This window comes from Chiloscyllium plagiosum, unplaced genomic scaffold (assembly GCF_037043375.1).
Source record: "Chiloscyllium plagiosum isolate Xiang-an unplaced genomic scaffold, Cpla_swu_hap1 HiC_scaffold_34, whole genome shotgun sequence".
NCBI lineage: Eukaryota > Metazoa > Chordata > Chondrichthyes > Orectolobiformes > Hemiscylliidae > Chiloscyllium > Chiloscyllium plagiosum.
The window spans coordinates 34,958,520-34,986,035 of record NW_028270172.1 but is presented as its reverse complement, the minus strand read 5'-3'; the positions used below and the strand labels follow the sequence as shown (position 1 = coordinate 34,986,035).

Here is a 27,516-nt window from a genome sequence, read left to right as displayed (position 1 = left end):
AGGGCAAATGATACAGGGACTGTGGAAATAAATATTTTTTGGAGTGTGTTCAGGCAAGTATTTTGGACCTGAATATTTGCAGTCAAACAAGGAAGGAGGCATCTGGTTCTTGAAAACAATATGAGGTAACTGGATCAAGTGTCATTTGCAGAATGTTCAGGCAACAGTGATTATTATATAATATAGTTTAGGTTAAATATGGAAATAAACAAGGAATAAAATATAATTAATGGGGAAAATCAATTTCTGTGTCAGTGAGAATAGATCAAATAGACTTGAGAATTGGCAGCCAGAACAATTACTGAAGAATGAGCTATCTTTAAAGCAGAAAAAGGAAGGGTGCAAATGAAGTGGAGTAAACTTTGTTTTAACTGGCACCTTTATAAATTCTCAAAAAGTATATATCTCAATGATCACTAAATTTAATCTATTATTCTATCCACTTATTATAGTTTTTAAATGTATTTACCTCACTGTAAATAAACCTGTTCCATCAAATGGTTACACAAAGTATCAACAGTTCTATTCAATTTCAAGTTAATTTCTCCCCAACTGGTGTCCAAGTAGTCAGCTGATGGTGCGAGCGAGAAGACTCTCTAGCAATAAGTTTTATTTAAGACAAAGTTGGATTATTACTTCAGTAATTTATGGTGTAAATAAACTATAACAGTTATGTGCATACACCCTACATTACATTTCTATTACATAGTGTTTTGTTTACATTGTTTATGTGGACACTTTGGTTCTCCTGAATATTTTATCAACCAGTACACTCCTGGTTCCCGAGGTGCCAGTTCATAAAAAGTTTGTTGTAAGTTCCTGTGATGTGGAAAGATAAGACAAATAAAACTGGACCAGCCTGGATTAAATAGAAATTAAAATGATACAGATAAAGGATGTATGGTAGGTGCGAGTTTTAAAATACAATTAAGATATAGGTTGATTAGTTCAGAGGCAAAGCAAAAAATGAAACAGAATCCAAAGTCTTTCACTGGAATATCAATACCAAAAGGAAACTAAAACAATGCATACTTTATTAGGGACGAAGAAGATTTGTGCATGGAGACAGAGAGCTTGACAGAAATGCCAGCATTTCCTTTACAAAGTAAGAAGATGAGATCAAAGTCTGAGAAGAAGTAGTAATTAATGTTGAAATGGGCTAAAAATTGATAGACAATATCTGGTGGTCCTTAAAATTGTGAAGTCACCAGGTCTGGGCATGTCCAAGGATACTGAGGGAGGTAAGGCTGTAAACTGATAGCTCTGGCCTTAAATCTCCTTAGATACAGAGATAGTGCCTGTGGAATGGAGACCTGCAAATATTATACTTTGGTTTAAAAAAAAGTCATGAGGTGTGGTTTTCTATACCTTGGTCCATGTAACAAATATCACAATGTTGGATTCTTACTGAGACAGTTATCTTCAAGTTTATTAACAACTAACCAGACCTCTTAGACTTGCAGATAAATTGTGGGTCATATGCTTACTTGGATTACTATTATAATACATACAAGGTTGACTGACTGACTGATTAGCTAGATGGTTGTTTGCCTATCCAACTGACAAACTGGCTGCTTTCTAACAGTATAAAGAGTGAAAGTGGAGACCTTCTATATGAGAGTGTCCCATCATTAGCTGTTTCAGTATCTTTATGAGAGTGTCCCATCATTAGAAATCTGTGTAATAAATCAACATAATGTAAGGATGTGTCCAGTAATTAAAGGTCAGTCAATTTAACCACAATCATGAGAAATTTTGTGGAAAGAATAATCGGAGGCAAAAGTAACAGCCATTTGGAAAATGTGGATTACTTCATAAAAGCCAGCACAAACGTGTTAAGGGCAAATCATGTTCAACTAATGAGATTGAACTTCTTGATAATGGTAATGCAGTGCATGTGATTTGTATGAATTTCCAAAAACAAATTTCAATTGGTCATGCAAGAAGCTTATTAGTAATAGTGAAAATCTTAGCATACAAGGTCAAGGGCAATATGGATAACCAGTTCACTACATGATGAAAAATCAAAACCCAGCCCTTGAGAAAATTTAAGGTTGGCAATTTTTTTCCAAAATTACTTCAGGGTCCAGTAGTGCTTGCTATCTACTTCATCTTTGGTACTTCATGGGGTACTGAATTTTACAGCTGGATGATAGTTTCCAGTCCTCAGTAACATAGCTTCCGGAAAAGGTTCAATTGAGTGAAGTACAAACATCAGCTGGAACTACGTTGGATCAGATGACCTATTTCTGTTTTTCCTTTCCTGTTGAGATGGCTTATTTCTCTGCTGGATCGAAAGCCTGGCACACTTGGCGGACCATGCGGATGATAGCTGGAGGTAGGCAGCAATCAGACTCCTGTTTGTTTGCCACCTCCTTTTTTATCTGGCACAACTGAGACCCACGGTTCCTCTGTGCCATCTTTAAAAATGAAAAAAAACTTCATAAAACTGCCTTGATTATGTTGTCACTGTGTCAATGTGTCCTTTTGCCATGCAACTACCATTGAAAAAATGTGGAATAATGGTGGAATTTCTACTTAGTGGTGTGGCAATGGTGAGAAAGATGAGAAAATATGGAGAATGGAAAAGAAAATCAATCTTGACATCAAGAAAACAATTTATAATATTCCCTTAAGCCTTGAATGCTGACTTCAGAATCTAGCCATTGAATGGCAGCGACCCTATTTCCGTGTATTTACATTCTATTAAACTTCACCTTGCCTGATTTATATACCATCCCAATTCTCCTCTTCACTGAGAAACTAAATGGTACAATTTCCTGGTGTGGATTAGTGCAGGTAGCTGATAGGCAGAACTTGCTAAATGCCCATCCTGCCATCATCCAACTGATTCTTCACAATGTCCCTCTTTGTTCAACGGTCACTGTCATCCTCAACATTTTGTACACAAACCACCAGCCTCACCACATTGCCACAGTTGCTTTCTGTCAAACTCTCTCACCATTTCAGCCCAGACAATGGCAAACACAGCTCTGTGGAACCTGAAAAGTCCTAATTTACTAAACCTAGAGTCTAATGCCAAAATTGGGAGAGCTATCTCTCTGACTACTCAGGAAACAGCCTGACAGTCATACTCATGGAACCATACCATACACATAACATCCACAATCACCATTGCCATCTCTGGGTATGTCCTACATCCCCACTTTGGCTAATGAATTAGCACTCCTCCATTGTTGAAAATCACTTGGATGAAAGGATTTAGAATGTCCTCTAGGTGTGGTACTTCATTATCCACTACCAAGCATAACTCACAAGCACCACTCCTTTCCAAGCTGCTGGACACATCTGCTAGACTGGGTTTAAGTCAGGTGGTGAAGGAACAAACAAGAGTTAAAAATACACTTGATTCATCTTCACTGATCTGCCTGTCATACATGCATCTGTCCACGGCAGTAATAGACAGACTTTGAGCAGATCTAGCAACTCAAGATTAGGTATCCAAGAAGCACTGTGGATCATCAGCACAGGAACTGAACTCAAGCACAATTTGCAGCTTCATGGTCTGGCATATCTCCCACTCTATCAGTACCATCAAGCGAAGGCATCAACCCTGGTTAAATGAAGACTGCAGGAAAGCATGCCAGGAGCAGCACCAGACAAACCTAAAAATGAGGCATCAACCTGGTTAAGCTAAAAAACAGAACTACTTCTATACAAAACAGCAAAATGAGCAAGCAAAAGCAGAGATAAGTGATTCCACAACCAACAGATCAGACCTAAACTGTGCATTCCTGCCACATCTAATCTTGATTGGTGGTGAACAATTAACTCGTAGGAGGAGGAGTCTCCACAGACATTCCCTCTCCTGAACAATCAGGGAACCCGATCATCAGTGAGAAGTTAAATCTAAAGCCTTCACAAAAACCTGCAGCCTTTAGTGCCAAGGGGATGTTCGATCGTGGCCTTCTCCAGACGTCCCCAACATCACAAATACCAGTCTTCAGCTAATTGGATTTGTTTCATGTGATATCAAGAATCAGCTGGAGACATTGAGTACTACAAAGGCTATGGCTCCCGACAATTTTCTAGCAATAGTACTGAAGACTGCAGAACTTGTTGTGTCCAAATTAAGCTGTTCCAGTACGGAAATAACACTGACATCTATCCAACAATGTAGAAAATTGAAACAAAAACAAATTGCTGGAGAAACTTGAAGTCCTGATGAAGTTACTGGACTCAAAATGTTAACTGCTTTCTTCCCACAGATGTTGCCAGACCTGTTGAGTTCCTCAAGCAATTCCTGTTTTTGTTTCAAAACTCCAGCATCCACAGCTCTTACTTTTACTTTAATGTAGAAAACCAATCCAACCAACTACTACCCATCAGTGTTGTCTCATCTCAATCATCAATAAAGTGATGGAAAGTCATCAACAGTGTTATCAAGCAGCATGTATTTAGCAATATCCTGCTCACTGATGCTCTGTTTGGGTTCTGCCAACATCACTCAACTTCTGACCGCATTATAGCCTTAGTTCAAACATGGAAAAAAGATATAAATTCTAGAGGTGAGAGTGACTCTCACTCTACCCATGACATCAAACCTGCATTTGTCTGAATATGGGATCAAGGAGCCGCAGCAGAGCTGAAGTGCAATTTAGTCAGGGAGAGTCTCTCCACTGATTGATGTCATATCAGGCATGCTGGAAGATAGTTGAGGTTGTTGGAGGTCAGTCATCTCCAACAGGATATTTGTGCAGGAGTTCCACAGATTAATGTCCTTGACCCAACCATCTTCAATGACATTTCCCCAATCATAAGGTCAGAGATAGGTGATAACCGATAACTGCAAAATATTCAGCAACATTTGCGACGACTCAGATACTGAAACAGTACACGATCAAATGCAGCAAGACCTGGACAATATCCAGGTATACATCGACAAGTATCAAGTCACATTCACGCCACACAAGTGCCTGGCAATATCCATCTCCAACAAGATAGAATATGCTCCTTGACTTTCAATGGCATTACCATCACCAAATTCCCACTATCAAGAACCTCGGGGTTACCATTGACTAGAAACTGAACGAGACGTGCTTGATAAATACAGTGGCTACAAGAACAGGTCGAAGGCTAAGAGTCATGCAGCAAGTGACTCAGGAGACTGACTCCCCAATGCCTGTCCACCATCTATAAATCACAAATCAGGAGTATGATGGAATACCTGCCACTTGCTTGGATGAGTACATTCCACCACACTTGACACCACACTTGACGACAAAGCAGTCTTCTTGATTTACTCTCATTGCCAACACTCACTAGCAGCAGTATATACCAGCTATAAGATGTACTGCAGAAATTTCAAGGCTCCTTGGATTGCATCTTCTAAATCCATGACCAACAACATCTATAAAGGATAAGCACAGTAGATTTATGGAAACACCACCAACTGCAAACCCCATTCTAAGTCACTCACCATCCTAACTTGGAAATATATCACCATTCCTTCAGTGTTGTTATGTCAAAATCCTGGAGTTCCTTCCTAACAGCATTGAGTCTATAACAATATAAGAAGGCAGCTCACTGCCACCTTGTCAAGGGCAACTAGGGATGGAAAATAAATGCTGGCCCAGCCAGTGATGCCTACAGCCTATGAACGAAAAAAAATCTGCATGAGGTATATCTTATTGTTCTTAGCTTGCTACCTTAGCACTCATTCACTTTACACTTACTTGGATGCTGCGACTGTCTTAGTGGCTTGCATTACTTTTTAGTGAACAGAATCTTCTTTACTCAGTTACAGTATGCTAGTATTTGTGGTTTTCCTTGCTTTTTAAAGCACAGGGAGAAGCAGGCAGCTTGTAACGAGAGGGAGCAATGGACTCACAAGGGGGTTAAGATGTAACTCTACAGCACTGTGCTGAGACAAATTCACACCTGCAGTCTACAGGGGCAAACACTGCTTCTGTTTCAATCAAATGGCCATGTGTGAAATTCAAAGGTAACCAGTCCTTAGTGGAGTAATGGGGAACTGCAGTCAGAAGGTACCACTATAGTCAGTCAAATTAACAGCAAGGAGTTGGCCAACATCAGTCAGGCACTTGGCCCTATGTCAGTCCAGGAATAAGCATCCTTACAGCCCAGAGGATGTGTCACAGTCATTCTAGTAGCACCAATATAGGGAAAACTGGTATATCAGTAGAAATGCTGCACAGACAACAGTCAGTGGGTTGAACTGTAATCAGTTGGGGCTCATCTACCAAGTCAGTCATTGTGGTTTCCTCAATGACAGTGAGAGGGCTGGAGACAGTGCTCAGGGGAAAGCCAATAATTCAAATCTGGGGACGGGCATCACTACTCTGAGTCACCAAGGGACTGATAACAGTAATAGGCAGTAATTATAGATAGTAAAGTGGGATCTCACAGTGAATAGAAGGAAACTGGGAACTCCAGAAGGTGAGCGGGAGTGAGGTTTCCTCATATAGGTCAGAGTAACTCAGACCACTGAATGAAGAGGGTGGAGGAGCAACAAGAACATGGGAATTTCCAAAATTATGGATTCCGTGGGTAAAGTAGATACAGCAATAGGGAGGACCAATTCCACTCCAGGATATCCCAGATAGCTTCCTACTTCAAGGACTGCAACTTCCCCTCTCACGTGGTCAACAATGCCCTCCAGCGTATCTCCTCCACTTCTTGCACCCCTGCCCTTGTACCCACCTTCCAACCGCAAAAAGGACAAAACCCTCCAGTCCTCACCTTCCACCCCATCAACCTCCAGATACAATGCAGCATCCTCTGCCATTTCCACCACCTACAGTCAGACCCAACCAACAGAGATATATTTTCCTCCCCAGCCTCTCAGCATTCCACAGAGACCATTCCCTCCACGACTCCTTCATTAGGTCCACGCTCCCCACCAACCCACCCTCCACTCCCAACACCTTCCCTTGCCACTGCAAGAGGTGTAAAACCAGTGCCCACACCTTCCTTCACCTCTATCCAAGGCCCCAAAAGATCCTTCCACATTCGGCAGAGATTTTCCTGCACCTCTAAGCACCTCATCTACTGTGTCCGTTGCTCTCGATGTGGTGTCCTCTCCATTGGGGAGACAGGACGCCAACTTGCTGAACATTTCAGAGAATACTTCTGGGACACATGCACCAATCAACTCCCTCTCCCACTCCACCATGGACATTCAAGGACTACTATGCTTTTCCAGCACCACACTTTCTGACTCTGATCTCCAGCATCTGCAGTCCTCACTTTCTCCTAAATACGGAAAGTTATGCAGGTATTCCCTGTACACCCAACCACTGCGCCACCAGTCTACTCTGAATCATCAGTAAAGTGATAGAAAATGTCATCAACAGTAGCAATGACGTGCTCATTGTCACTTGAGTTTGGGTTCTGTCAAGGCCACTTACCTCTTGACCTCATTACAGCCTTGGTTCAAAAATGGAGAAAAGAGCTGATTCCAGAGGTGAACTGTGAGTGACTGCTCTTGACATCAAGACTGAATTTGATCAAGTGTGGCATCAAGGACCCTAAGCAAAACTAGAGTCAATGGCAATCTGTGGAAAACTCTCCAGTGATTTGAGTTATACCTGGTACCAAGGAAGATGGTTGCAGTTGTGCCTGGGAAATCTTCGTCCAATCATCTTCATCTACTTCAGCAATGACCTTCCCTCCATCATCTGTGTTTAAAGGATGTTGCCAGGATTGGAGGGTTTGAGCTATAGGCTGCATAGGCTGAGACTATTTACCCTAGCATCGGAGGCTGAGGGGTGACCTTATAGAAGTTTTTCAAATCATGAGGGGCATGGATAGACTGAATAGACAAGGTCTTTCTCCCAGGCTAAGGGAGTCCAAAATTAGAGGGCATAAGTTTAAGGACAGAGGGGAAAGATTTAAAAGGGATCATTGGGCCAACATTTTCACACGGAGGGTGGTGCGTGTGTAGAATGAGCTGTCAGAGGAAGTGTTGGAGGCTGGTATAATTACTATATTTAAAAGGCATCTGGATGGATAAATGAATAGCAAGGGTTTGAGAGATGTGGGCCAAATGGGATTAGGTTAATTTAGGATATCTGGTCAGCATGGACGAGTTGGACCAAAGCGTCTGTTTCCGTGCTATACAACTTTATGAACACCTTTATTCATCACTTGGAAGACTTAGAATGCTGAATGAAAAGGTGGACGACTGGAGAATTTGGATTATCTACAACAACATTCCAAAGACTTGGAGGTTATTAGGTAGCCCTTTAGAGATCTCAGTTTGAATCCATTTTCTGCCTTACTCTCCCACACTCCAGCAGCCACCCTACTTATGTTCTGACCCTATTTTCAGTGGGATTGTAAGAGAATCCTCCATCACTGAAATGGTGCCGAACATTTTATTGCGTGGGAGAGGAGTAAAGAGAGAAAGAAACAGGTCTGCAGTCATGGTCAATTTGTGAATCAATAATGCAAGAAGAAAGAGTGCTGAAATACTGCAGGCAGAGTTTCAGGACCTAGGTAGGAAATCTGACTGGGAGCCTCAAATCTTAACTTTTTTTTATTATGCTCAGTGTCATGCAATAATAAGTACAGATGGTATAGAAGTTAATAAAAGAGAAATAATACAGGGTCTAATTCTCAGGCAAGGCAGACCCATTCAAAGTAGACAGGTAGAATCTTCGCAGATCTGGCTTTAAGGTCTTTACAGGAAAGCTAAAAACTGTCAAGGAAGAATACAGTATTAAATAATCTAGCAGCAAAATGGGCATCATAAAGAATCATGAGAGAGGACAAACATGGTGCTCAGAGCGTTAGGTTAAACAAACAGCACTAAAGTGAAGAACAGTTCAGAAATAGAAGAGATAGCATGAGAACCAAATACAAGGCAGTTTAAGATAGGTTTGAAATGCATATGTGGAAATGCTTGTAGTGTGGTTAGTAAGGTTGGTGACTTGAAAGCATTTGGGTTACTACTTGTGGCTATGATACAGTGACAATCGCAAATCTAGTTTACATAGATGGAGTGGGAACTATATATTCATGGCTACGTGGTCTTAATTGAAGTTAGGGACAGGAAATAAAAGAGGGGAGTGGCAGTATTAATCAAAACACTTAAAATATCAGAGGAATGGCATACATGAGTAATCAAAGATATAGTCTATAAGACTAAAGTTAAAGAATAATACCAGAGCTATTACACTGCAGGTTGTATAGTATAGGTCACAAAATAGCAGAAAGAGATGAATAATAAATCAAATTCCAGAAAGGTAAAGTCACCATAATCTTATCAGACCATAGGCCTGCTGTCTTGTCATCGAGAGATAATTGGCAGTGGTTTAACCAGAGTGTCACCATGCCTCAGAAAAGGGAATAGATGGAGAGGGAGAATTCTTCATGGTAACCTCAGTTGGTGTGGAAACTGAACCTACACTGTTGATGTCACTCTGCATTACAAACCAGCTGTCCAGAATCTGCAGTCCTCATTTTCTCCTTCAAACTAGCTGTTCAGCCAACTGAGGTAAACTGAACTATTACTCCGCCAGTCAGGCCAGTCAATCTGAGACCAAGGGCAGATGATGCAAAGTTCAGATGCAATATGGGCAGATATTAATATATTGAATTTTAACACATCCTTCATCTCTCACACAACTCCCGAAGCCATCTATTTCAAACATTATCTAATCATGTTCCCATCTACGCTTCATGCCAATTCATGCCTCTGTATTCAGCTCCTATTTTTCTTTGTAGGCCCGGTGCCAGTTTATGTCAAGTCTCGCAACCAAAGCCCTTAGACATCACCCTTTTCCCTTACATCTACCACACCAACTCACCCAGTGTCCACCATGGAAAGATTTGAGTGCATGCAGAAATGGAATAAACTAAAGGTTGGAGTTTGTTTTCAGAATTCACTATAATGAAAAACACTCATTCACAGAAACCCATATTATATGTCAATATTCCTTCAATAATATAGTACCTGATACCAATAAACATTTCTTGCACATGCATAATCCTATATAACTACACGCTGTGAAATTCACCGTCCCATTTCAAGTAGTCTTTAGCCTCTGGAGTGCTCAATCAAATGGTGAAATGGCTAGTGCCCAATTGTGATAATGGATAGTTATGAAATCAGTAGCACAGAATTAATCTGGTAGTAGAAGCTTTCAGGGGTATGTCAGTTGCACAGAACTAACTTGGTAATGGAATCTTTCAGATATATGCCCTTTTGATAGGTCTGTCAACAGTACCAAAAAAATGACATTTAATGCATGTGTACATTTACAGTATTTCATACCAACTTTTAATAATTCAAAAGGACACCTTCTTTCACCTAAAGGTTTTTTTTAATCAGAGAAGAATATGATGATAGAATTAGAAATCGGCTCAGGTAAAGCATAAATGCCAACATCGACCAGTTGTGACTAATGACCTGTTTCTGTGCTATAATTTCCTGCAAAGGAAGGCCACCCACTGGTGACATGATTGCAACCATTCAAGGTTGTAGAAACAAAAATCTTATACCTTTACTCCATGAATATGTTATTCTGTGGATGACAGGAGAAATCGTGCGATCTGTGGATGACAGGAGAAATCATGTGCCTAGCCAAGAGGAAAAGGGATGTGTACATAAGATCCAGGCATCTGGATTTGAGTGGGAGCAGCGTCGAAGTAAAAGCGAACCCGGGAGACTACAGCAAAGGTAAGACAATTTGTTTTAAAATTGCTTACCTGTAGCGGGCAGCGGTGTGTTTTTTTACTCTCTCTCCACAGAAAGAGCGGGAGCAGCAGAGGAAGTGACGGCAAGCAGAGGGGCAGCCGGGAAGGAAAAGTGAGTATATAAGTCAGGAAGGCGGCTAAACCCGAGATTCTACACCTGTAGTATCTCCCACCCACCCTCGTCCTCTAACCTTCTTAACTACTCTGCTTTTTCTTTTAAGGTAAGGATTTTTATTTCTTTACCAGGGACTAGTTAAAAATTTACTTCGTTTTTTTTGTGTGTGTATACATCAAGTCCTTATTTAGGGTAAAACAAACTATAGCAGAGAGGTATCAGAAGGTATTCTAACTCATACTTGTACAAAGTAAGTAATTAACTAACTAAGCAGAGATGGCTGGGCAGGTGATGTGCTGTTGCTGTATGATGTGGGAGCTGGCTGATCCCATTGTGAACGGCAGTGACCACATCTGCAGCAAGTGTTGGTTGCTGGAAGAACTCCGGATCAGAGTTGATGATCTGGAATCTGAGCTTCAAACATTGCGGCACATCCGGGAGGGGGAGAGTTACCTGGATGCTTTGTTTCAGGAGGCAGTCACACCTGGGAGATTAAGTAATTCACATTCAGCTAGTGATCAGGCACAAAAGAGTGTGACTGTAAGTGAGGCAGGTAGGGGGAACCAGAGTTCAGGAGTGGAGGAGCCTCAGCCCTTGACCTTGTCCAACAGGTACGAGATTCTTGCTCCCTGTTCGGATGAGGAAAAGGGCTCTGGACAGGATGAGCCAACTGACCAAGGCACCATGGTGCAGAAGGCCATTCAAGAGGGGGGAGCTAATAGACAAGTAGTGGTTATAGGGGATTCTATAATTAGGGGGACAGATAGTATCCTTTGCAAGCCGGATCGGGAGTCTCGCATGGTGTGTTGCCTGCCCGGTGCCAGGGTGCGAGACATCTCCGACCGGCTTGAAAGGATATTGGAGCGGGAGGGGGAGGATCCAGTTGTTGTGGTCCACGTTGGTACCAACAACATAGGCAAGACTAGGGTGGAGGACCTGTTTGGGCATTACGAAGCACTAGGCAGGAAATTGAAGCACAGGTCCTCAAGGGTCATAATCTCCGGATTACTGCCCGAGCCACGTGCCAATTGGCATAGGGACAAGAAAATTAGGCAAGTAAACACGTGGCTAAGGGATTGGTGTGGGAAAGAGGGATTCCACTTCATGGGCATTGGCATCAGTTTTGGAACAGGGGGGATCTGTACCGTTGGGACGGTCTCCACCTGAACCGATCAGGTACCAATGTTCTAGCGAAGAGGATAAATAGGTCAGTAGGACTTTAAACTTCTGAGTTGGGAGGAAGGGAAAGTGAAAGCGACAGGGAGTATGGAGGTAAATGGCAAGATAAGCAGCAGGATAGCATGTTTCCAGGCGGATTTAAAATTGAGGCAGACTGAGAATGCAGTAAAAAGCAAGGATAACTTAGGACATATGACTTCCAACATCTCTAATGATAAGGAAGTTAGCATTAAGGCACTTTACCTGAATGCTCGTAGCATTCATAACAAAGCCGATGAACTAATGGCACAGATAATAGTGAATGATTATGATGTAGTAGGCATCACAGAGACTTGGTTACAGGGAGGTCAGGACTGGCAGTTAAACCTCCATGGTTTTTCAACTTATCGAAAAGACAGAGAGGTGGGCAGAAGGGGTGGGGTTGCCTTGTTAGTTAAGAACAAAATTAAATCTATGGTATTGAATGACATAGCGTCGGATGATGTGGAGTCTGTGTGGGTGGAATTGAGGAACCACAAAGGCACAAAAAACATAATTGGAGTTGAGTATAGACCTCCTAACAGTGGTCAGGACCAGGGACGCAACATGTACCGGGAAATAGAGAAGGCATGTCAGAAAGGCAAGCTAACATTGATCATGGGAGACTTCAATATGCAGGTGGACTGGGTAAATAATGTTGCTAGTGGATCTAAAGAAAGGGAATTCATGGAATGCTTACAGGATGGCTTTTTGGAACAGCTTGTCATGGAGCCCACAAGAGAGCAAGCTATTCTGGACCTAGTGCTTTGCAATGAACCAGACTCTATAAAAGATCTTAAAGTAAGGGAACCCTTAGGAAGTAGCGACCATAATATGGTAGAGTTCAGTCTGGAGTTTGAAAGGGGGAGAAGGCAAAATCGGATGTAATGGTGTTACAGTTGAATAAAGGTAATTATGAGGGCATGAGAGAGGAACTGACTAAAATAGACTGGAAGCAGAGGCTAACCGGGAAGACAGTAGAGCAAAAATGGCAGGAGTTTGTAGGTATAATTGAGGACACTGTACAGAGGTTCATTCCCAAGAAAAGAAAGATTAACCGGGGAGGGACTAGACAACCTTGGCTGACAAAGGAAGTCAGGAAATGTATTAAAGAAAAAGAGAGATCCTATAAAGTGGCTAAGAACAGTGGGAAATCAGAAGATTGGGAAGGATACAAAAGCAAACAGAGGACAACAAAGAGTGTAATAAGAAATGAGAGGATCAAATATGAAGGTAGGCTAGCCAGTAATATTAGAAATAATAGTAAAAGTTTCTTTCAGTACATAAGAAACAAACGACAGGCAAAAGTAGACATTGGGCCACTTCAAACTGATGCAGGAAGCCTAGTGATGGGAGATAAGGAAATACCAGGAGAACTTAACAAGTACTTTGCGTCAGTTTTCACAGTGGAAGACATGAGTAATATCCCAAAAATTAAAGGGTGTCACGGGGCTGAGTTGAGTATGGTTGCCATTACGAAAGTGATAGTGCTAGAAAAGTTAAAAAGTCTTAAAATTGATAAATCTCCTGGCCCCGATGGGATACACCCTAGAGTTCTGAGAGAGGTGGCTGAGGAAATAGCAGAGGCATTGGTTGAGATCTTTCAAGAGTCACTGGAGTCAGGAAAGGTCCCGGATGATTGGAAGATGGCTGTTGTAACCCCCTTGTTCAAGAAAGGATCAAGGCAAAAGATGGAAAATTATAGGCCAATCAGCTTAACCTCGGTTGTTCGTAAAATTCTAGAATCCATCATTAAGGATGAGGTTTCTAAATTCTTGGAAGAGCAGAGTCTGATTAGAACAAGTCAACATGGATTTAGTAAAGGGAGGTCATGCCTGACAAACCTGTTGGAATTTTTTGAAGAGGTAACAAGTAGGTTAGACCAGGGAAACCCAGTGGATGTGGTCTATCTAGACTTTCAAAAGGCCTTTGATAAGGTGCCACACGGGAGGCTGCTGAGCAAGGTGAGGGCCCATGGTGTTCGAGGTGAGCTGCTGGGATGGATTGAGGATTGGCTGTCTAACAGAAGGCAGAGAGTTGGGGTAAAAGGTTCTTTTTCAGATTGGCAGCCGGTGACGAGTGGTGTCCCGCAGGGTTCGGTACTGGGGCCACAGCTGTTTGCATTATATATTAATGATTTGGATGAGGGAACCGGGGGCATTCTAGCGAAGTTTGCCGATGATACGAAGTTAGGTGGACAAGCAGGTAGTACTGAGAGGTGTGGGGAGGCTACAGAAGGATCTAGACAGGTTGGGAGAGTGGTCCAGGAAATGGCTGATGGAATTTAACGTGAGCAAGTGCGAGGTCTTGCACTTTGGCAAAAAGAATAAAAGCATAGACTACTTTCTAAATGGTGAGAAAATTAATAAAGCCAAAGCACAAAGGGATCTGGGAGTGCTAGTCGAGGATTCTCTAAAGGTAAACATGCAGGTTGAGTCCGTGATTAAGAAAGCGAATGCAATGTTGTCTCTTATCTCAAGAGGGTTGGAATATAAAAGCAGAGATGTACTACTAAGACTTTATAAAGCTCTGGTTAGGCCCCATTTGGAGTACTATGTCCAGTTTTGGTCCCCACACCTCGGGAAGGACATACTGGCACTGGAACGTGTCCAGCGGAGATTCACACGGATGATCCCTGGAATGACAGGTCTAACATATGAGGAACGGCTGAGGATACTGGGATTGTATTCGTTGGAGTTGAGAAGATTAAGGGGAGACTTAATAGAGACGTACAAAATAATACATGGCTTGGAAAAGGTGGATGCTAGGAAATTGTTTCCGGTAGACGAGGAGACTAGGACCCGTGGACACAGCCTTAGAATTAGAGGGGGTCATTTCAGAACAGAAATGCGGAGACATTTCTTCAGCCAGAGAGTGGTGGGCCTGTGGAATTCAGTGCCACGGAGTGCAGTGGAAGCCGGGACGCTAAATGTCTTCAAGGCCGAGATTGATAGATTCTTGTTGTCTAGAGGAATTAAGGGCTACAGGGAGAACGCTGGTAAGTGGAGCTGAAATGCGCATCAGCCATGATTGAAAGGCGGAGTGGACTCGATGGGCCGAATGGCCTTACTTCCACTCCTATGTCTTATGGTCTTATGGTCTTATGAACAGAATGGGCCTTGGAGGAATATCGGGAGAGCAGGACCAATCTTACGTGAGGAATCAAGCAGGCTAAAGGGGGTCATGAAATAACTTTAGCGAGCAGAATTAAGGAGAATCCCAAGGCCTTTTATTCATATAAAAGAAGCAAGAGGGTAATTAGAGAAAGAATTGGTCCACTAAAGGATAAGGAAGGAAGGTTGTGTGTCGAACCTGAGAAAATGGGTGAGATTCTGAATGATTACTTTGCATCAGTGTTCACTGAGGAGCGGGAGGTGATGAATATTGAGATTAGAAATAGAAGTTTGTTTACTCTGGATCATGCTGACATAAGGAGAGAAGATGTGTTGGGTAGGCTAAAGAATACTAAGTTGGACAAATCCCCAGAACCAGATGGGATCTCTCCCAGGTTGTTGAGGGAGGCGAGAGAGGAAATAGCTGGGGTCCTGACAGATATCTTTGTGGCATCCTTAAACACAGGTGAGGTGCCAGAGGACTGGAGGGTTGCTAATGTTGTCCCCTGTATAAGAAGGACAGTACGCATATTCCAAGTAACTACAAACCAATGAGCCTGACTTTAGTGGTGGAAATGTTGCTGGAGAAGGTACTGAGGGATAAAATCTATTTATATTTGGAAAAGAATGAGCTTATCAGTGAGAGGCAACATGGTTTTGTGCGGGGGAGATCATGCCTTACCAACTTAATAGAGAGTTCTTTGAGGAAGTGACCAAGTTGATAGATGAAGGAAGGGCTGTAGATATACATGGACTTTAGTAAGGCATTTGATAAGGTTCCCCATGGTAAACTAATGGAGAAAGCGAAGTCACATGGTGTGCAGGGTATTCTAGCGAGGTGGATAAAGAACTGATTGAGCAACAGGAGACAGAGAGTAGTAGTTGAAGGGAGTTTCTCGAAATGGAGAAAGGTGACCAGTGGTGTTCCACAGGGATCAGTGCTGGGGCCACTGTTGTTTGTGATATACATAAATGATCTGGAAGAGGGCATTATTAGTCTGATCTGTAAATTTGTATATGACACAAAGATTGGTGGAGTAGCAGAAAGCATAGGGGACTGTCAAAGAATACCGGAGAATATAGGTAGACTGGAGACTTGGGCGGCGAAGTGGCAGATAGAGTTCAATCCAGGCAAATATGAGTGGATGCATTTTGGGAAGCCTAAATCTAGAGCAAACTATACTATAAACGGAAGAGCCTTGGGAAATGTTGATAAATGTGGGAGTTTAGGTCCATTGTACCCCAATGTGGCTGCACAGGTGTACAGAGTGGTCAAAAAGGCATATGGTATACTTGCCTTCATTGGACGGGGTATTGAGTATCTTTAATATGATTGCAAACCATGTTTCACCAGAATAGGTTTCTCTACCTGGTTGGAATGTGTCCGCTTGGCTCGCACACAATAATCCCACCAAGTATTCAGGTTTTCCACAAATTTGCCAATGTCTAGAATGAGTTCCTGAAAGGACATGTGGCTGGCTTAGTAGACTTTGTAGTAGTCCAGAGAAAAGGGTCTTTGTGGAACAGCACACTGTGGATGCTGGCCAATCCCTCTTCAGTTGGGTTAATTGGTTTAAGTCCATATTTTCTACGACCATTCCAGTTACACCAGGGCTGCAGATTGTTGTTTAAACCTCGAAGATAATGGGTCCCTGCTCAAGGAATTCAATGTTAATTTCATAAAACTGGCTGTAAAAGGAACATAGTCGATATTTTAACCAATCCTTAAACCCAAATAAAACTGCTGACGAAATACACAGTTTTTGCTTTCCTTCAAATATTATTGCATTTTGTTTTCTGATTAAATTAAACCAGTGTGGATTTTTTTCTCATCACTGGATCATAATTATTTATGCTGTTAAGCTGAGTTTCCATTTGTTGCTGTCAGTAAGAGTGGTGGTGCCTGTAGTTAAACATTTTTCTAAGATGGGAATATATTTCAAGATGTTGTTTAGTATTGAAAAGTTAGTGCACTAACTCCAAAGTTATTAAAATAGCCCTAAATTTTAAAGTTGGAACAAATGCTCTGGTTTATCACCTCAAGACAACATTGACTCCCCTATTAATTTCAGCATTGACTCCCCTATTTTGAGTCTCAGTTCTGAAGCATCAATGAAGATTCTCACACTTATCTCATGTCTCAGCATCCCTTCTAGCCACTGCTCTCGAGCAGGGGAAACATTGAGGCCAGAGTCGGGCGTCCATTCACTATCATCATGGAGGCACGAGAAAGCAGATCATCTGTTAAATGGACTGCAATCTGAGAGTTTTAAAACTACATTGTACTTAGAAGGTATGGAAAACATCGACAACTTTCAGTAACTAAGCAAAAGTGAATAATGTGAAAATGTACAGAAATCTTTCAATAAAATCTAATGAAACAGAACTATGAATTGAAAAATACCCGTGAAATCATGGACTTCATTTACTCAGCATTAACTTTTGAGTTTCATATAAGCACTTGCAAAAGAAACTGGTACAATAGATTTCTTCTTTTAGGGAAATGGTTCATGCACAGCTAAGAGTGCGCAGGTTCAACGCCTGCCACGAGAAAGCTATCGTTGGAACTGGTACATGAACTGATATCAGATCTCAAAGACAGTGAGACAAAAAGAAACATCAGGCAGGGTTCCTGGAACTGACACTTTTTCAGGGACATTCACTAGTACTGTGGGGGAAGAGCATGTTAGGGTGGCAGGGATCAGGAACCTGAGTGAGGAGACAAGAGTGAGGGAAATGAAAGGTAGAAAACAAAATACAGAAAACAAGAAATAGAGCAAATAGGGCTGGAATATAAACGCAAGTATAAAATGTCAGATAGTCAAAAAGTGCTCCATCTAAATGCACAAATCATTAACAATAAGGCAGAAGAGTTGACAGCACACAAAGTTGTAAATCAGTACAATATGGTTGTTAATACAAAGTCTTGACAGCAGGGTAACTAAGGCTGGGAACTGAATACCCAGGAGTATTCCATCTTTAGGAAGGACGCACGACAAAGGAAAAGGAGGTGGTGTTGCATTGTTAGTGAGAAGTAAATTCAATGCAATAGTGAGAAAGAATATTGGGTGCAGAAAATCTAAACATAAAATCAGTCTAGTCAGAACTATCAACAAGGGATGGAACGTATGATGGAAGCAGTCTATAGGTTTCAAAAACAGCCCTGGTAAGGTACGTGATTTTAATTTACAAAGAGACAGGGCAAGCCACTGTAGCAATGATATTATGGCAGATGAATTCTGAGATTGTTGTCAAGTTTTGTTTTAGATCAGTATGTTGAGGACCAATTGGGGAACAGGGTATTCTAGGTTTGGTTTTGTGTGATAAGGAGGCCTTAATTAATTATCTATTTTGAGAGGTCCTTTGGGAATAAAGTGACCACTATGTGATTGACTTTTTGATTGGGATAGAAAGTGAAGGAATCCAATCAAAAAGGAGGATCCCAAACAAAGGGATCTACGAAGGTGTGAATTTACTGCAATAGACTGCATAGCTAAATTAAAAAGCAGTGAATAGACAATAATTAATAGTTCCAAGAACAGTGTAACATATATGTCTGAATATATAGGTGAAAGAAAACAAGAGGAAAAGTAATCCTATCATGGCAGACAAAATAGTTAACAATAATATTAGAACCAAAGAGGAATCATATAAAGTTACCAGAAAAAGTAACAAGCCTGAGAACTGGGATCAGTTTAAAAGTTCAACAAAGGTGGACCGCATGGTTGCTGAAGAGGGAAAAAGTAGAGCATGAGAGTGAACTTAAAAGAAGACTATAAGAGCTTCTGTGGCTATATTAAAAGAAAATGATTACTGAAGACAAATGCAGACCTCTTACAATCTGAAATAGGAGACTGATAATGGAGAACAAGGAAATGGCAGAACAATTAACAACTACTTTAGCTGTCTTCACAGTAAACACAAATAACTTCCCAAATATGCAAGGGAAGCAAGGGTCAATTGGTCATGAGAAGTTAAAGGAGATTAGGTTAAAAGAGTTGGAAAAATTAATGAAACTGGAAGTTATTAAACTCCCATGGCTTTATAAATCACTATTCCAGAGTGCAAAAGGAAGTGGTCATTGAAGTAGCAGATGTGTTGGTGGTCACCTTCCAGAGTTATGTAATTTCTGAAACCATTCTTGCATATTGGAGGGTAGCAAATGGTTAAACCTTTTAAACAAAAATAAGAAGAAAACTGGCAATTATAGATCGGTTAGCCCAACATGCTGGAGTCTATTATACTAAGTCAACATGGATTTATGAAAGAGAAACCAACTTGAGTTTTTTTTTGTAATTAGTAGAATTAATAAGGATAATCAGTAAATGTGATATATTTGGATTTTCAGAAAGCTTTTGATAAAGTCTTATGTAAGATGTTTGTGTGCAAAAATCAAAACACATGGGATTGGTGATAATATACTGGCATGAGCTGGCATTGGTTAACAGACAGGAGGCTGAATATTCCCAGACATTAAATAACATCAGCAACAGCAAGGCAGTTGGGAAAATATGGAAAGAATTAAGTAATGAGATTACCAACGTCAAAAAAGGCCAAATTTTGCGCACACGTTTTAACAGCTATAGGAGAATCTTGCTAGTGTGTGGTTCATGGGTCCGTTTGCATGCATTAACATAGCATTATTCTTGCCTAATTCAAAAACAGATTGCTATTTTTCAAGGCAGCAGAAAGAAACTAGGTGGTGACAATTCCCAGTACAAAAAACAGAGCAGTTATCCAGTGGCTACAACCCATCGACATCTTCTTAAGGCATCAATCTTGGCCAACATTCCCAAACATCTCAGGCCAAGCTTTTGGGTATTGACCATCTGTACCTTCCATTCGTGGAGGCTGGTAGCTAATCTAATCTAATCATATCATCATGGCACATCTCATACATATTACAGTTCTATACTTCAATAGTGGACATCGGACCTCATCAACAACGTTTATTGTAATGCTGCTGTCAGGCTGCCCGGTATGTAGGAACACACACCCATCTCATACATTGGAACAGGGTGCATTTCAGGCATATTAGTTTGCTTTCTGAGCACTCACTCAGTCTGTGCCTACTTTGTTGTTTACAGAATCTCTACCTTGAATTTTTTTTTGAACATTGCTGCCTCACTCAGAAATTACAGGCTAACAAAACATGTTTTGCCATGCCTTTTAGTCCATAAACATCATTCAGTTATCAGTCAAAAAGGTTATGGTCACTGTTTCCCAGGTGATCTTTTACACTGAGGTCATTTATTAAACCTACCTCAGTATACATCACCAGATCCCTGGTTGAATACACAATATATTGTTCTGGAAAATTGCTCTGAATATACTCTATGAATTCTTCCTCATTGCTACCTCTGCCAGTTTGATTTTTCCAATTTACATGAAGATTAAAGTCACCCATGAAGTATACTGCCTTCTTTACATGCCCTCATTATTTTCCCATTTATTCTCTGTCCAACAATATAGTCGCTTTAGAGGCCTATAGATTACTTTCACCAATGATTTTACCCTTCTTGTTTCTTGTCCCACCCATATGGATTTTGCATTTTCCAATCAAGATCATTTCTTGATATCATACCTAACAAAGCTACCATTCCAACCGTTCCTTCTTCCCGAACCTTTCGAAAAGTCACATATCCCTGAATGTTTAGCTTCCAGCTTTGATCTCTTTGTGACATATCTCTGTAATGGCTATAATATTATATCTTTAAACTCTATTTGTGTAATTTGTTCCAAATACTACTGCATTTAAGAGCCACTAATTTTACTTGTTTACCATATTTCCCCTCTTTGACCCTCTGTGCTGATGCTTTTATATGCTTATACATTCCATCCATTCCCATTCCACTCTGGGGATCATTTTCGAAATAGATGGGCTGTAATATTTCCATATTCTTTTGTAAACCTACATTTCCCGTCTCCCAAATCTCCCCTCCACTGAAAGACTTCTCTCGAGTCCTAAGTATTTGATTTGCCAGTTCACTGTCCCAGCACAATTTAAGTGAAACCCACCACACTGGAACAGCTCTCTTTCACATCATTACTGGTTAAACAACTAAAACTGATTCCACCCATATGATCATTGAGCCACATATATAATTCCTTGACTTTATTTACCCTGTTCAGTTTTCCCATCACTCAGGTAGTTACTCAGGGATTATCATCTTGGAGGTTCTGCTTTGTAAAGTAGCTCCTAACTGTTCAAATTCTTTTAGCAGAACCTCCTTTCTCATCCTTTCAACATCATTATTACTAATGTTGGATGATGACAACTGGATCCCTCAACTTCCATTCCATCTTCCTCTCCAGGTCCAAATTCTGGTACAGAGTAGGCAATACAGCCTTCAAGACCAACGTTCATAGCTGCAGAGATCTGTAATTATTCCCCAAACTATATTGTTGCTTACCACCACTACATTATTATTGAATGGCTCCTTGTAGCATGATAAGATTGCTCATCCACCCTGTAGTCCCCACTCTCATTCACGTAGTTTGCAAGAACCTCATAACCGTTGGACAATTGCAGAGGCCAAGGCTCCTTAAAAACTACCTCATTCGGTCCTCATAGCAACCTCCCCTGCAGTCACACCAACCTGTCCCATATCATACAACAAACTTGAATTATCTAGTCAATAGGAATAGATCCATGAGACTGGAGGATCATACATATTGTCCCCTTGTTCAAGAAGGGGAGTAGAGACAACCCTGGTAATTATAGACCAGTGAGCCTTACTTTGGTTGTAGGTAAACTGTTGGAAAAAGGCTATAAGAGATAGGATTTATAATCATTGAGGGAGGAATAAGTTGATTAGGGATAGTCAACACTGTTTTGTGAAGGGTAGGTCATTGAGATGATGACCAAACAGATGGATGAGGGTAAAGCAGGTGATGTGGTGTATATAGATTTCGGTAAGGCGACTGATCAGGTTCCCCACGGTAGGCTATTGTACAAAATACGGAGGCATGAGATTGAGGGTGGTTGAGCTGTTTGGATCAGAAATTGTTTAGCTGAAAGAAGACAGAGGATGGTGTTTGATGGGAAATGTTCATCCTGGAGTTCAGTTACTAGTGGTGTACCACAAGAATCTGTTTTGGGTCCACTGCTGTTTGTCATTTTTATAAATGACCTAGATGAGAGCGTAGAAGGATGAGTTAGTAAATTTGCAGAAGACACTAAGGTTGTTGGAGTTGTGGATAGTGCTGAAGGATGTTGCAGAGGGTCAAAGATAAGCTGCAGAGCTGGACTGAGAAGTGGCAAATGAAGTTTAATACGGAAGAGTGTGAGGTGATTCACTCTGGAAGGAGCAACAGGAATAAAGAGTACTGGGCTAATGGTAACATTCTTGGTAATATAGATGATCAGAGAGATCTCTGTGTCCACGTACATAGATCCATGAAAGTTGCCACGCAGGTTGATAGGGTTGTTAAGAAGGCATATGGTGTGTTCACTTTTATTGGTAGATGGATTGAGTTTCAGAGCCATGAGGTCATGCTGCAGCTGTACAAAACTCTGGTGTGGCCACACTTGGAGTATTGTATACAGTTCTGGTCACTGCATTATAGGAAGGATGTGGACGCTTTGGAAAGGGTTCAGAGGAGATTTACTAGGATGTTGCCTGGTATGGAGGGAAGGTCTTATGAGAAAGGTTGAGGGACTTGAGGCTATTTTTATGGGAGAGAAGAAGATTGAGAGGTGACTTAATTGAGACATATAAGATCATCAGAGGGTTAGATAGGGAGGACAATGAGAGTCTTTTCCTCATTGGTGATGACTAGCACGAGGGGACATCGCTTTAAAAATGAAGGGTGATAGATATAGGACAGATTTCAGAGGTAGTTTCTTTACTCAGAGACTGGTAGAGGCATGAAATGCACAACAGTAGTAGACTCACCAACTTTAAGGGCATTTAAATGGTCATTGGATAAACATATGGATGAAAATAGAATAGTGTAGGATAGATGGGCTTCAAATTGGTTCCATAGGTCAACACAACATCAAGCGCCGAAAGACCTGTACTGCTGTTCTTTGTGTGTGACCAACTGTCCAGGTCTTCCCTATCTCTGATGTGTGCAATGTCCACAGCTCAAACTCCAGTTCTTGAAACTGCAAATACTTTCTGCAGATGTGTTCACTCTGGATTATCTTGGTATCCAGCAGCTTCCACATGCTGCAGCATTTCCTGCCATCACTGTTGTATTTTATTTAATTTATTAATTATTGTAAAATCCTTGCTATTTGTATTGTAAGTACTAATCCTGTAATGAACAAGCTATTTGAAAAGAGAAAAAAGATCAGAGACCTAAACACTAAGTGATTGAAAAGAGAAAAAAGATCAGAGACCTAAACACTAAGTGACAAGTCCTTACTTACCCTTTAAAGGCCAGAATAAATATTGTCTAATTCCTCTCACCAAACAGATATTTTCCCTGCACTCACATCACATCCTGGTTCTAATGTCACAACATCACTTGACTCACTGCATGTAGGACTCACGATTCATGCCTTTTACCCTCTCTGACTTATCTCTTACTTTGGACAACTTCCAGTGAACCTTTCTGAAAGCACTTTGCACCCCAAATTCCCAGATGTACTCACTCTGCCCTTGTCTCACTCAGTTGAAGTCTGTACTCATAATGATCATGCTCCTTACTAACTGTCAATGCATAAAATCTTTTTCTTATATGGAACTGTTGGGAGTCACTTTGGAGCTACACTAATCAACATCTTACTTGCACAAGGGGATTTCAGGCATTTAAATGATACTGTGCATAAAGGAGGTGGCAGTTAAATGTACTTTTGTTCTTTGAGGGAGGGGCTGTACCTGTGATCGATGTGATGTACGCCAAGGGATAATAGCATTTAATTGGGCGCTTCAGTTAAACACATCAGTCATCACAATTTGAAGATGCCGGTGTTGGACTGGGGTGGGCAAAGTTAAAAATCACACAACACCAGGTTATAGTCCAACAGATTTATTTGGAGGCACTAGCTTTTGAAGTGCTGCTTCTTCATCAGGTGGTTGTGGAGCAGAGTTATAAGACACAGGATTTATAGCAACAGGACGGCAATGTCATTGGAATGTATTAAACAAATTTAGATTAAGTCTTTCATTTTTTAGAATGACTATGTTAGCTTCAGTTCATTCATATGGAAACCTCAGAACTTTTTTAAAGTTACATTCTCAAGATACCTTTAACAATAGTTCCAATCTCCGTTCAGATATTGCATAAAAGGTGTGAGGTTGAAGTCTGTCTGTATGCCAGTATACAGAATCTTACATGGATTTATGCAGTTTTTGAGCAAAATAAAATGGAATTCCGCAAGTACAAATTCACCCCACAAACTTATATGTGTGCACATGCAGGGGAGACCAAGTGTGTGTGTGTGTGTATATGTGTATGTGGGGGTGTGAATGTCTGTGAGAGAGTGTATAGATATATGTGTGTGAGCGTAATGTGGTATAAGTCTGTGAGAGGGTGCGTGTGTGGGTCTGAGTGTGGGGTATGTATGTGTGAGTGTATGAAAGAGAGCTTGTGTATAAGAGAGGGTCTGCGTGAGTGTGTTTGTGTGTTTATGTGTGTGTGTGTGTGTGGAGAGAGAGAGAGAGAGAGTGTACAATCACCTGTAGTGTGACATGAACCCAAGATCCCAGTTGAGGCCATCCCCATGGATACGGACTTGGCTCAGCCACTTTGTATTGTTGCCTGTCCCTAAGTCCACCTTGAAGGATGGTCACCTGAAGGTCCAAGGCCAAATGTCCCAGATCTCTGAAGTATTCACTGAGAGGGCATACGTGAGATGAGATTCCAAACTATGGAATCGTTTGGGAGTGGAATTGGTATCCACGCTGGACAGTGCACCACATAATCCTAGAATGCTGTGCTCCACACAGGCAAAGAAGGGAAATGATATACACCGAAGAGCTGGAAGAATGGCAATCTTACGAGGAAGATGATGACATCATAAACCAGGAGAAACATCATTCTCACTATCATGGAGCAGTGCAACAAGCCAGAAAGGACTTAACTGGTTCTTAACCAATAGATCTGATTTCAATGAAATCAGTATTCATACATTATAAATTTATGATTAGAGTGGTGCTGGAAAAGTACAGCAATTCAGGCAGCATCCAAGGAGCAGTAAAATCAACGTTTCGGGCAAAGGCCCTTCGTCAGGAATATAGGCAGAGTGCCTAAAGGGTGGAGAGATAAATGAGAGAAGGGTGGGGGTGGGGAAAAGTAGCATAGAGTACAATAGGTGAGTGGGTGAGGGAATGAAGGTGATAGGTCAGTGGGGAGGGTGGATTGAATAGGTGGAAAAGAAGATAGGCAGGTAGGACATGACTGGATGCCTCCTAGCAGAGCGCTTTAGGGAACATCGCTGGGACACCCGCGCCAATTAACCACACCGCCCTGTGGCCCAACATTTCAACTCCCCCTCCCACTCTGCCGAGGATATGGAGGTCCTGGGTCTCCTTCACCACCGCTCCCTCACCACCAGACGCCTGAAGGAAGATCGCTTCATCTTCCGCCTCAGAACACTTCAACCCCAGGGCATCAATGTGGACTTCAACAGTTTCCTCATTTCCCCTTCCCGCACCTCACCCCAGTTCCAAACTTCCAGCTCAGCACTGTCCCCATGACTTGTCCTACCTGCCTATCTTCTTTTCCATCTATCCACTCCACTCTCCCCCCTGACCTATCACCTTCATCCCCTCACCCACTCACCTATTGTACTCTATGCTACTTTCTCCCCACCCCCGCCCTCCTATCATTTATCTCTCCACCCTTTAGGCACTCTGCCTGTATTCCTGGTGAAGGGCTTTTGCCCGAAACGTTGATTTTACTGCTCCTCGGATGCTGCCTGAACTGCCGTGCTTTTCCAGCACCTCTCTAATCTAAACTCTGGTTTCGAGCATCTGCAGTCATTGTTTTTACCTACTGTAAATGTATGACTGTTCAAAAGGCAAGTAGCCCATTTAGTACCAAAAGCAATGAGGCTTTTTGCCTTCTTACTTCACTTTTCCTGCTGTTTTATATAAGTTAATATTAACATCTAATTGAAAGCTTTACAACTTTTGATGTTCCCACATTCAACAATGATAAGATGTAAGGTAAGAGTAGCATTCCTTCAGACAGGCTTCTAACATTATGTAGCTTCATTCTTGTATGTGCAGCTAAAATGACAGTTAATCAGACAAGTAATAACATAAATACCACTATCTTTGCAAATGTGCCACGAATGAAGACTTTCATTTCCCCTGCCTTTCTACTGTGTTAATCAGTAGTCTAGGAGTCTGCAGCTGGGGTGGATGTAGACTGCCTCATTTTGGAGCTGTCAGCATTGAAGGTGTGGGCAGACCATTCCAAGGTGCCATTCACGTCCAGAAGTACCAGACATGCTGATTGTGCACTGGCCAGATGTAGCCTCACCCTCCTTAGATTGAACTCCATCGGGCTGAGGGTCACAGGCAGATTGGAGGTTGAGGGACTGCAGATCTCTGGAGCATCCTGAGAGGATGTTTCTGGATAGCTTGTGTGTGGTTCCTCCTCCAGCTGGGTGCCTATTGGCATCACCCTTATGAGGAAGGGACACCTAGAGGAAGGTCGTAGTCCCTTGTCTCTTGCTGTCTCACCATTGATATGGACTGCCAATGGTTAAAGCGATGGAGCCTGCATGCCAATGAGCATTCTGCTGGACCTGGCTGTGCATGAAAACTCCAACCTGGCCATAGAGATAGCTGACATACGCATGCTGGAGCCAGGATGGTTTGCATTGCTCCTCCAAACATTTATCCAGTTTTGTAAGCTTCTCCAACTAAGCTTCTTGTTGATCCTGTAGCTTTTTGTTAATTTTAATGACATTGTTAATAGCTAACACCATAGGGTCCTCTCTGCTTGGGACTGAGCAGTCAATGATTGCCAGCCACCTGTGAAAACATGCCAGTGAAATGGTCACCAAATGTATTCCTGACACTAATCTAGCTAAAGTACCAATCGAGGTGTCAGTATCTGAGCTGGTGGAGGCTGCAAGAAACATTCTTGCCAGTGCTTGCTCTGAGAGGTCTGTGACCTCTTGCTCAGAGGTGGAAGACAAAGTAATAACCTGAGGGGCTGGTCTCTCCATACTGGAGACTATATAAATGCCACCGTGCAGAAATAATCCAGAGAGGGAGGGAGTCACGAAATAGAGCTGGAGATTAGGCATGTTAAGAATGTATTTGCCGTGGTCGCAATGGGAGAGCAGTGTATTATATAGCAATGAATCTTATTTGATGGCTGGAACGTGGAGATCTCAGCATCCCTGCATGTGTGGTCATAGTTCTCTCCCATTAAGGCAATGTATTTATCCTCAAAGGGGGTTGAACAGATGAACGTGGACACCTCATCACTAGTCTTGGC

General features: G+C 41.7%; 1 protein-coding gene across 1 annotated transcript in view; it reads left to right on the top strand.

Moving 5' to 3' along the window:
• Positions 1 to 27,516, top strand: part of LOC122564396 (uncharacterized) — a 111,464-nt gene that overhangs the window by 34,089 nt on the left and 49,859 nt on the right. The window contains exon 3 of the mRNA XM_087978436.1: positions 10,525 to 10,666. Within this exon, the coding sequence (XP_087834562.1) occupies positions 10,525 to 10,666 (142 nt within the window). The remainder of the gene's footprint in view (positions 1 to 10,524; positions 10,667 to 27,516) is intronic.